The 11348-nt window shown below is 37.1% G+C and overlaps 1 protein-coding gene and 1 long non-coding RNA gene across 2 annotated transcripts in view; both read right to left on the minus strand.

Moving 5' to 3' along the window:
- LOC118748596 overlaps positions 1 to 11348 on the minus strand; it is a 165234-nt gene that overhangs the window by 44794 nt on the left and 109092 nt on the right. The window lies entirely within an intron of this gene.
- On the minus strand, positions 1605 to 11162 carry LOC118748575 (cytokine receptor-like). The gene is made up of 4 exons (XM_036483109.1): positions 9345 to 11162; positions 5994 to 6300; positions 5085 to 5916; positions 1605 to 4333 (listed from the first exon to the last, which is right to left on the minus strand). Exons 1-4 carry the CDS (start codon positions 10538 to 10540, stop codon positions 2301 to 2303), a joined length of 4368 nt encoding a protein of 1455 aa, XP_036339002.1. The 5' UTR covers positions 10541 to 11162; the 3' UTR covers positions 1605 to 2300.

Genomic DNA, 11348 nt, shown 5'->3' on the forward strand with positions numbered 1-11348 from the left:
CTAATCAAAATTTTGTTTTAGATAAGCACAGAATAAAGTTTAAACTTAAATTTAGGCGAAAATTTATAGTTACAAAGGTGCGAATTTATCAAATTAGGAGAAAAATCAAAAAGTTAATGTCATATAAATTTTGATCTAAATTAAATAAACACAAAAGTGTCTTATACACAAAAAAGAATTAACGGAATAAAAAACAAAATATTTTTTAGTGGAGAAATAAAACCCACTGCAAATTAAACTACAAATTATAAATTATATTTATTTTTTTATTTTATCATTTATCTTTTATATTTTATTGTTTTTATTACGATTACTATGGTGATGAATATTATAGGTACGTATAATTATTATTATCATTGTTGTATTTGAGAAATATAAAAAATAAAAATGTAAAAAGACAAAGGCTACAAAATAATGTACATACGTATCTAAACGAAATTCACCAGAGAAGCTTATGTAAAATTTTGCTAAAAAATCGAAGTTTTTAGTTACCAAAAAGGCATTTCAAACTAAAGCTGCAGATGCTGTCACAACCCACTGTGCGTGACACTTTTTCCAGCAGAGGGCAAATGATATGTAATAGTGCTTTTAGACGTGGCAATGTAAGCGCTTTTTCAGTCATTTTGCTGTCAAAATACCAAATTGAAAGTCTACTTTCCCATGTAAACAGTCAGAAAGTCCTTTTTGCAGTATTAACTTTCAATTAAATTGAATGGTGCCGTGTGACGTGATTTTTGAGAATTTGTATAAAATTATAAAAATATTGCATCACATATAAAAAAATACCTGCATTTAATGTATTCTCCCGATATGAACTACTTAATTATTAACCAATTAGACATTTTGTGGCTGTTTTGAGCGCATTTTAGCCTTGTTAACAAATTTATCACGTCAGTAATTTTGTTATAAACATACTTAGTTAAAAATTTAACTTTCTGCATTCACTGTATAAACAGACCAAAAATAGTATCGGAAAGCTCGATTTGCGGGACTAAAAACTGCCTTCGAAATTTCCTTTAAATGCAAGGTGTAACTGCTCCTGCAATCGCTTTTGAAAATTCTTGAGTTTGTAAGATTTCACAAAAGGTCTTGAACTTGCTAGGTCTAACATAGACATTTACGCATCATGGAACTTATGAACTTAATAAAAAAAAATCAGCTAAAAATAATACAAACAAGGTAGTACCTACCTACATACAGTGGCGGTCAAAAATGGATGAATGTTGTTTCGTTTTTAATATTTACAATATTTTTCAATCTAAAATTTGCTTTAACAAAAACTATATAAATCACACTTTCAAACTTTATACAAAAAAAATTCCACCAATTTGTATCTAAATTTCGAGCTTTTTGACCAGAATTTTTAGAAATTTTTTGGGTATGCAGTTAACATGCTTATAAAATTCTAGTAAAATAAGTGTCAGCTTTGAGCGGCTAAAAAATCGCATTGATTTTTAATATTTCTAAAAATTCTGGTTCAAAAGCTCGAAATTGAGATACAAATTTGTGGAATTTTTCTAAGTTCTGTATAAAGTTTGAAAGATTTATATAGTTTTTGTTAAAGCATGAACCATATTTTTATAAAAAAATTTTAGTTTGAAAAACATTGTAAATATTAATAACGAAACACCATTCATCCATTTTTGACCGCCAATGTACATACATACATATCGTTACCATAATATAGAAAGACCCCAACTAATTTTCTTTCGAAATTTTGCTTGTAGATTACTCGAATTTAAAAACATCTACATCAATAAATAAATTTCAGTGTTTGTCAAAGCCCAGCATTTCAAGAAATTCAAAATTGAAAATTTAGTCTTTATAAAATTTTGTAACTACACCGTAAAGACACAAACATTTAAGATAGGGCCCTTTTTGTTTGTATATCGACATAAAATCATAAAATTAAATTTTATAATATTATCGAAGTCATTACAGTCAAATGCATTTAAAGTCGTTTAAAAACTAGCACTAAAACTATTATTGAAAAAATCTTAGTAATAAAAATTACAAATCATAAATCATGTCATATATTAATACTATCGCGTACGCATTAAGCCTTCGTAAAAAATTAATTAGTATTTTTTAAGTTTAAAAAGAAACTTATTAGTGAAAATCCAGCATTCAGGGGGTTAAGTTTGAGGGCAGAAGCAAAATCGCTCAGCAATTCATAGAACAAAAAAAAAACCGATTCATTGCCCGCGCTTCTAATCTTTTTTGTAATTTACGCGGTAGAATCTATAAGAAATGCACTCGGTATTTTTCCACACCTTTTTTTCCTTCCTTCCCTGCCTTTCCTACTGAATTTGCTGTTGCTGCTGCTGTCCGAATTCGTTCATTTCGCGCTGCGTTACATAGCCGATGAGGCCGGGTTTGCCGCCTGCTGTTTGGTCAGCCGGCAAATTCATTGTGCGCGCGCCTTGCGGAGGTGTTAATTTGCCCAGCGCGTCTAGCGTGGTATAGCCGCTGAGATTTGTATCGCCAAATGGTGAATTGATGGCCTTTCCGCCTGCTGTTGGCGGCGTTGGAGCTGAGAATAGCATTTTTTGTAAAGTGTTTGGATGTACGTAACCGCTAGTGGATGGACTGAGAGCAGCTGTCGACGGTGGCGTTGCCTGCATTTTATTAATGCTGTTGACGCTGGTCATAACTGGCGTGGCAGCTGTTGTCGCCTTGGACGCCAAAGCTGTTAAACTGTCCACTGTTACATAGCCACTGTTGAGCGCGGGCGCTGCAACCACCTGCTGCTGTTCTTGCTGCTGCTGTGGCCAAACAGTGGCGCTAGTGTCGCGCAAATCATTTACTTTTATGTAATCACTTTTAATGCCGCTATCCTGTGCATTTTCTCCCGTTTCCATTGCCTGTTCTGGCCATGCATCGGGGGTGCTCAAATCTGTGGGCTTTATGTAACCACTAAAGCAAGTTGGGTGCAAAGCGTTGGCTTCTACAGCATCAGCAGCTACAGGCCGATTTTGTTGTGACCACGTCGTCAGTTCGTTTGGTGTAACATAACCGCCGAAAGCAGCAGTTGCTCCGGTTGCCAGCACTTTCGAGGGCGTTTCCAAATTAGTTTGCTTTCCGCCAGCTGCCAAAACTTCAGCTTGAATATAGCCATCGTTGCCAGAAGCTGCTCCTATTCGGTCTATGGGGACAGCTGTTGCTTTAGCAGTCGCTTTTGGCTGTGTCCAAGCGTTCAAATCCGTCGGCGTTACGTAGCCGCCCTTGGCAGCAGCTTGTACCTGAGGCGGTTGCACATAACCTGAAGGCTCCTCCGCAATACGTTTCAATGGCACTGCATTTGCGCCCACATCCTGCGCATCACCTTCGCCAAAACCTCCGCCGCTGCTATTTGTACTACCAATCAGTGAATCCGCCGAACTTTCCGAGTTCAAGTACTCCCTTCCACGATAGGCTAAACTCTCCTCGCTACCTTCATTATCCGCCGCTACTGATGTAGCCACAGCGCTAACGCTCCTTCCGAATAGTAGACCATCACCTATGAAGCCCGAATCGTGTTTGAGCGCACCCAACAAATGGTGCTCCTCATTGTGCAACCGTTCGTGGCTGCCATGTAGTGGCGGTAAGCTGCCATTGCGCACCGTTGTCGACATGAAGAAATCATTTACGAAAATTCCACGCACATCCCCATTGGTCGTAGCACCGCCGCAGCCATTTGCGTTGCCATGCAACTCCTTTGTAAGGTAGGCATCCAAGGCTGGGGGTAGCGAGCAATGTATATCACTCATCATTTTCCATTTCTTCGTAGCAAAGAACATGAGCGCCATCAACAAGATCGAAGTGCACACAATCATCAATGTCATAGCAGTAATTCTACCCAGCGAACGTGGCGAGCAACCAAAGCTAGTACCCGGAAACCACTCGGATTTGTACAGCAAATACTCATCGTTGTTAAGGTAGCGCTTTAGTTGCGCTTTCTGGCGTTCAATGCTCGCTCTGTCACCAGGACCCGTACAAACCAGGTCGTCGGTGCCATCATAGTCGCTTAATTCAGCATCGTTTTGAGCGGGAGTTCCAAATGCTTCAATATCACTTGGATTCACTTCATTGTTGGCAATAACACCGGCATTAATGGCGCGCACATCCACTTTGGTTTGATAATCGAGATCAGGACAAGTGGGCGCACGCAATATGCACCGAGTGCCAAAGACAACGCTAATGCGCCGACGCTCCACATGATTACCGCGCAGCTGTGTAACGGCAACCTCGTAAAAATCCAGGCGGCCACCAGCTGACTTCGGAGGTGTCCAACTGAGCTCCACTTCTCCATTGTTCCGGTCAAAAAATTTAGAGCTGCCTAATTGGGATGGCGCTAAGGAAAGAGATAGATGGAGAAATAAAATATAATTCAAATTTATGTAAATACTGATATATAAATTGGATGCCGCTTGGTTGAAATTATGATCGTTAAGATATATATGTATTCAGATTTAGGGGATGTGTTGCTCAAAATCCGTAAAAACTGAAAAGCCGCGATTTTCCAAATCATTTTCCACCGCTGAAATGCAGCCGATTTTCGATTTGGTATTTGGCTTGGAAACATATTGAAAGCCGCATGGTCTAAGCAAAGATAAAAAGCACTGCGGGAAGTATGGAGTAAAGTAAAAAATCTCCATACTAAAAAATTTTAGTTTTTGGTTAATTTCAAAACATGTCCGACACCTAAAAATACTTGTTTGTATATCAAATTAGTCAGGAAATGAACCAAGAATGCCCGCATGGTCCACTACCAAAAAATATTCTGCTTAAAAAAAAAATATTTATTTTAGTGATCAGGTAGCATGAATTTGATATCAACAACAACGAATGTCATTAAATGGAACTACCTTCTTTTTTGTATCATGGGTAGAGGTATATTCCGTCGAAATCTACAATAAAATCTGCGTTTAGTTGACTTTAGTCTTAAAACTGCTACACCCGATCTTTCCGAAAAACATGTTTACTGTAAAACTTACATTTTCGTAAAAACACTGTTTTTGACACCTTGCTATTCATATTTTCATAAACTTGTATCTTAAAATAAAAATGTCTTCTCACATTCAAATTTTCGGACTTAAACTTACCGCTCATGTACGTTGTAAAATGTATATCATTGCTGTGATCCGAATTGTATCTTGTAACCGCAATGACAAATGCCTTATATGCCGTGTAGCTGGTGAGATTCGTCAACACATAACTAATTTCACTGACATTGTCAGCTGAAGCATTAACAACAAACTCTCTGTTATTCAATTTTACAATATACTGTCGTATATAACCATTGGTCTGACTTGGAGGCAGCCAGCTGATCCTGGCGCTCGTATCTGTCAGATTTGACACGTGTAGCTGACGTGGTGGTGTCGGTGCCGACTCAAAGGTACGCACCACAAGCGGTTCATTCGGCTTGCCCACCTTAAGGTTCGAAAACATAAACATCTCCAAGCGATACAACGTGTATGGCTTCAATCCTGTTATATTACACTTGTTCCAGTTCTTATCGATGGTAATTGTGGTGGCTGGCCCACGGCATGGTGCCTTGTCGGCAGATACAGTCCTGCCGCTGGTATAAGATTCGAATAAACCACTTTCGACACTCGGCGGTGTAATACTGTCGGTATCGGGTGAATTCGCCACTTCACAGTAGGTTAGATTGTAACCACTCAAAATAGAGGGACAAACAGTTTTCGAACTCCATTGTACGCGCAATTCCGTAGCAGAAATTGACTGCACCTCCGGCTCCATTGGCTCGAAATCAGCATTCACGTCCACGCTGCATGAAGTCCAATGCATGCCGGTGTTATATTGGTGGTAATTAGCCGAAACGGCCAATGTGAGCGAGTGATCGTGCTCGGCCACTTGTGGTTCTGTGGCGAAACGATGAGTATCGCGACTTACCTGACGAAAATGTATAGAGCCCTGTATGGGAGAAAGAAAAAATTTGATAGTAAATAGAAGGGGCAAAAATTAATACAAATGTATCTGTATGTACTTACTCTGCAATCTGTAGGCATAGCTAGCTTAGAATAACACCAATACACGGTGTAACTCTGAAGGTCCTCACGCACCACCGGCGGCAGCCAGGTGAGCGTGTATGAGCGATTTGTCTGATGATAGACATTATGTATGGATTTTGGTGTATGCTGCCTAGCCGAACGACTCGTTTGTGGATATATTGTTATGCGACTCGATGCAGAGGATTCCCCCAAATGATTGCGACTACTGATATCGAATATGTAGTGTAGGTCATAACGCCATTCGAAAACAGCAAAGCTAGCTTCTTGTTGGCGTGGCAGTATTGCTCTGTAATTTGTAAGGGCAGTGAAAATTTAGTTTTTTTCTTTATGTTGAATTTTTGTAATTCTGAGAATTCATTAAGTTTAGCGACATGCATACAAACGCATCAAGCACACTTATAGAAAAAATTATTTAATTAATTTTTCTTACTAGGAGATGCATATTTTTTTATTATATTTGATTTGCTGAATTTCGAACAGCCAACAGTGCAACATGTTGTATTTATTAACATCAAGCGGCAAAGTTCAACAGCAGTTGAGTGATAAGACGCAAGCGATACTCGGAATCACTTAATATAGCGAGATTAAAAAAAAAAAAATATTTCAATTGCAAATTGAGCACAAGGTGATTTTTGATTATTGACGGCGGCTTAGCCTGAAGCCTGTTTCAATAGAAAGACTTCAAGACAGACTGATTTACATCGTTTGTATTACCGGAATTCAAGTACTCCCAAAAGCAGTTGTCATTCTAAATAGGCCTAAAACCTCCCCCAAATGGCCTTTGGGGAGTGCTGCTAAAGTGGGAGTCCTAGGCCGCCGGATACAAATCTAAGTGGTTACCGAAATTAGAACAACAGTTGTGAAAATGCGCAAGAACAGCGACACTAGATAACCTTTTATGTATGTATGTGACATGGTTTTGCACTAAAAACAACTCTCTTCCACTGACAGTCGGTTCTGTGAGCTGATTTGATTAAAATTTTTCGCATTCAAATTTTTAAATTAAAAAAAAAAAAGTTACTGCTCTTCAATACCGTTGCGAATACACTTTACTTTAAACTTTTGATTAGCAATTTAAAAAAATTCAGCACTACTAAATTTTAATGCAATTTTAACAATTGCTAAGTTGAAACTTAAAAAAAAAAATACACTGAATTATTATTGTAAAGAAAATATTTTTAACACTTAAAATAACCGCAAATCGTGCTTTGGTAACAAATTGCAATTTCGCGAAAATCATTTTCCTCTTAAACCTAATATGTATATTTAAAATTTGGCTGAAATATACTATATATGTATGTATATAGCAGCGTATATGCCTCTTGGCTCCCAGAAATTGGTTTACACAAGCAACTGTTTTTTTTTTTAATTTTACTTCGCAACTTGGGTGCCTCCCTAGAAATCGCATTCGTTGATGTGCAAAAGTGCCTTAGGCAAGTAATTAGCCAATTTAAACAGAAACCGATTATGCATATGAATGTATTTATACATCATCAGACGAACATCAACGAGAATACCAAGCGAACACGCTAATGATCAACTTTTATAAATACAGTCAATCACTAAAGTTTAGGTACAGAGAGTTTTTTGTAATTATGGGAAACTTTGTTTCAAATATTTTATTTTTCGCAAATTTTTTGTAAAAGATATGGTTAATTCCACAACAAAAAGCCCAAAATTTTCATTAAAATATTGGATGTTTCAATTACACAATTTTAGCATAATAAAGTGCAAGTTTGAGGTGGATAAAACTTACCATTGATGTTTTGCATTTTTTTTTTTTTGTTGAAGGTGTCTCATTTTTAACCGACTTCACAAAAAGCAGAAGGTTATCACTTCGTCGGAATATTTTTTATTTTTTTTTTTGTGTACAAACATATGTTACAGCATAACTTTGGACTACGTTAACCGATTTCTGTAATTCTTTTTTTTTTTTTAAAGGAAAGGTGGTACCTCACAGGTGGTCATTGAAGTCGTTTTTGTTTTTTTTTTTTTGCTTTAAAATCGTTGTGTATGTTCGACAATTTTTTTATATGGAGAAAATAGGCGACAAGGATAAGTCTAAGAAACTGCATATGTAGTAAATTTTTTTTAATAGCGCACATGTATTGGCACTGATTTTTTTGTTTTCTGCTGTAGAATTAATCATATTTTTATAAAAAATTGGCGAAAAATAAAATATTTAAAAAAAAACTTGACCGTATCGCAAAAAACTCTCTGTACGCAAACTTTATTGATTGACTGTATGCATGTATGTATGTATGTACAATATGTACATACAAACGTACATGCGTATTTCGTAATTTTTTAAACAATTAATTCTTGGGAAGGCACAGACTGAGTGGCACGGCAGACGGTTTACCAATACTTTTTTGCATTAGTATACTATGTAAAAATAAATAATTATAGGTGCATTCATACACTCATTCTTAGAAAACTTATTATAGTGCCATTGACCTACTCGTAGGACTCACATATCTGCATAAATTTTTTTTAAATCTTATTTGAAGAATTTGTTGCGTGTATATACATAAATACAAATTGTACTTTAATTTATCATGAATACTATACAATATAAAATAAAAGGTAGCTTTTTTCGATGTCAATTTTGAACTTTTTTTAAATGTTATCATTATCTAAAATTCGGAGGCAGTAACCGCTACATACATACATACATATGTGCATATATTTATGTATATGTATGTATGTATGTATATAGATTATATCTAACAAATCAGAAAAGTCCGCCTTTAAGGAGTATTGATAAGAACACATTTGTGAATGAATTCACTTGAATCAACAAATTAATTCGCACAACAAAGCTTTCATGTGTAGGTGCGCCATTTGTTTACATTCCTTTTATTTTATTTCTTTCATTGTTGTTCCTCTGTGGTTTATGCTTACTGTTAGATTTGTATTTTCAATCATTTTCGGTCCCTCAGGAGACTCAGACACATACATACATATGTACATATCTCCCGTGATGAAACAAAATTAGGTAACTGGTTTTTTGTCAAGTAGAGGACCGATTTCTATATTTTTTTTTTTAAAGGTGGTACCTCGGAGATAATTTCATTCAGATCCGATCATTAAGGAATTAACGACACTCTAAAATTTTTATATGAGAGTTGAAGTCGGTTTTGTTTTTTGCTTAAACATTACTTGTTTCTATATGTATACTTTTACCTTGTATTTTAATTTAAGATATTTATGTCTGTATACATTTTTGCAATTTTGCTTCAACTACTATTGGTAAATATCCATTCAATGCATTTGAATATGTAGGTCTCATAAGTAAATTTTATTTCATTTATGTATGTATGCACTTGCCTTGCTCGCCCATTTGCCGGCTTTGCCTCAGCTCGTATAACATATGTGAAATTATCACCATTCTCCTCCCACTTTTCCAACTGCTCCCAATAGAGACGCACTTCGGTTTCCAATGGATTGACATAGAAACCTCCATTATCAGTACGCGGTGGCCGATCTGGCAATCGCGGTTGTGTACGGAAACGATACCTAAATGTTGGACTCCACATATCTTCACTAGCGGCGGCATTACGCACCTTCACCCGTAGCCTCAACTCATACCAATAGTAGGCGTAAGGGAGCTCACTTACAAATAGTTTACAACCGCGTTCAACGCGTACCACACGCACTTGCGCACTAGTGTTGCGTGCTGGAAAGCCATCAGGCTGCAGCAACACCTCCCATTGTAGTCCTCTGTGTTTGTTTGGTGTGTATGAGTCGTATTTTGGCATGCTCCATGTGGCTTCCATGCTGTCTGTGGTTAATTTAAGAATACGGAAGTCCTGCCCTGGTTTTGCTGGCACCATAACGTTCAAATTGTTTATGGTGAACTCTTGCTTAATGCTGCCCAAGGCATTGCTGCTGTGCACCTTAAAGTGATACTCTTCGATTTGTGGGCGATAAGAGTGCTCTGCGGTTATATTACAAACGACCAGCGGTTTCATGTCAAAATTACAATAGGCAGGTGTTTCGTAATCTGGCGAGTGGATGTAGTAGGTGAGGTTGTACTGTGTAAGTACCGGATTTTCTGGTTGTGTAAAATTACAAACCATATATTCGAAATCATAACTGCGACAATTAAACTGTGATACACCCCGTGGAGAGGTACCTACGTAGACGTAGGTTTCCATGATCGCATCCCTATCACATTTACATAGGAGCCTTGAAGATTGTTCGGGTGCATTGCGTAGCATATAAACAATGTAGGTAGAGTTCATTATGAGAATGTCCTCATCAGGTACGCGTTTCCTTGTGAGCTCATTTATGAAGTACATTTCGCAAGGATTTTCCCCAGAAAAAATGGTGGGATTGATTAGACAGGATATATTAACGCTGTCACCTACATTCATTTCAACGTTTGCGGGTATCGTTTCACCAACAAATTCATCACGATAGGCTGCAGCGCATAGCGCTAACCACAACAGTCCAACGGCTGCAGTACTAATGCATCGAAATAATGCAATCATCATGTTGCATATATTGTACAAATATTTCATATGATATACAAAAGCAACCAAATTACTTCTGCTGTTTTATTGCAGAGCCAGCGATTAGTCCAATTCGGGGAAAAATGCAGCGCCTTCTTGCACTTGCACTACGAATACACACTTCCCCCTTTTTAGTTTCACTTGTGTATGTGATCTACACTGCGTCCTTCCACTACGATCATACACACACAACACAACGTACAGCAGCGCAGATCAATTCGAATTCTCGGAAATTCGTTTTCGTAGAAATTGACCTTTCTGGGAAATCGAATTTTGTTGCTTTACGCTAATAATATTTAGCAAATTTTCACTTCATTTTGCTCACACATCCAAAGGATCAACATTTCATTTTAGTTTTTCATCAGTTTATACACTTTTAAAGCAATTTTCTTCGCGTAATTGTAGTGATTCTACTGAAATTTTCAAATTCTTGGAATTGCAGCACAAAGTCTTCTTCTTCGTCTCTTTTGGTTATTTACAAGCAAGTAGCATGCAACAACACAAAACACAACAAGTCGAAACGGCGAATGACGAATGAATGGACAACTCAGAGCAAACAGCACCTGTGCATGAGTTGCCATGCTGACATAACGATAGCTGTCAGTGCTAAACGTCTACAGACAGCTGCGGATTTAGCCAGTATATTCGATGCGCCAGAACATTAATCCAACCATCTTTTGTGTGGTAATAATTTAAATACTATTTATATTTATAAAGGTTTATAAACGATGCAAAGGACTTTTATATTTATTGCCATTACTTTTTTGCAGCTACTACTTTTTAATGAACTGGGTTATTTCGGAACCATTGTGAATAC

Source organism: Rhagoletis pomonella, unplaced genomic scaffold, assembly GCF_013731165.1.
Source record: "Rhagoletis pomonella isolate Grant_MI unplaced genomic scaffold, Rhpom_1.0 Rhpom_scaffold_00013, whole genome shotgun sequence".
Taxonomy (NCBI): domain Eukaryota; kingdom Metazoa; phylum Arthropoda; class Insecta; order Diptera; family Tephritidae; genus Rhagoletis; species Rhagoletis pomonella.

Excerpts from the sequence above, each read along its gene's own strand:
- LOC118748575 (XM_036483109.1), bottom strand. The coding sequence starts at position 10,540 with ATGAAATATTTGTACAATATATGCAACATGATGATTGCATTATTTCGA. Across the intron at positions 5,917-5,993 it reads CTATGCCTACAGATTGCAGA|GGCTCTATACATTTTCGTCA; the intron begins GTAAGTACATAC and ends TCTCCCATACAG. Across the intron at positions 4,334-5,084 it reads TTTTACAACGTACATGAGCG|CGCCATCCCAATTAGGCAGC; the intron begins GTAAGTTTAAGT and ends CTCTTTCCTTAG.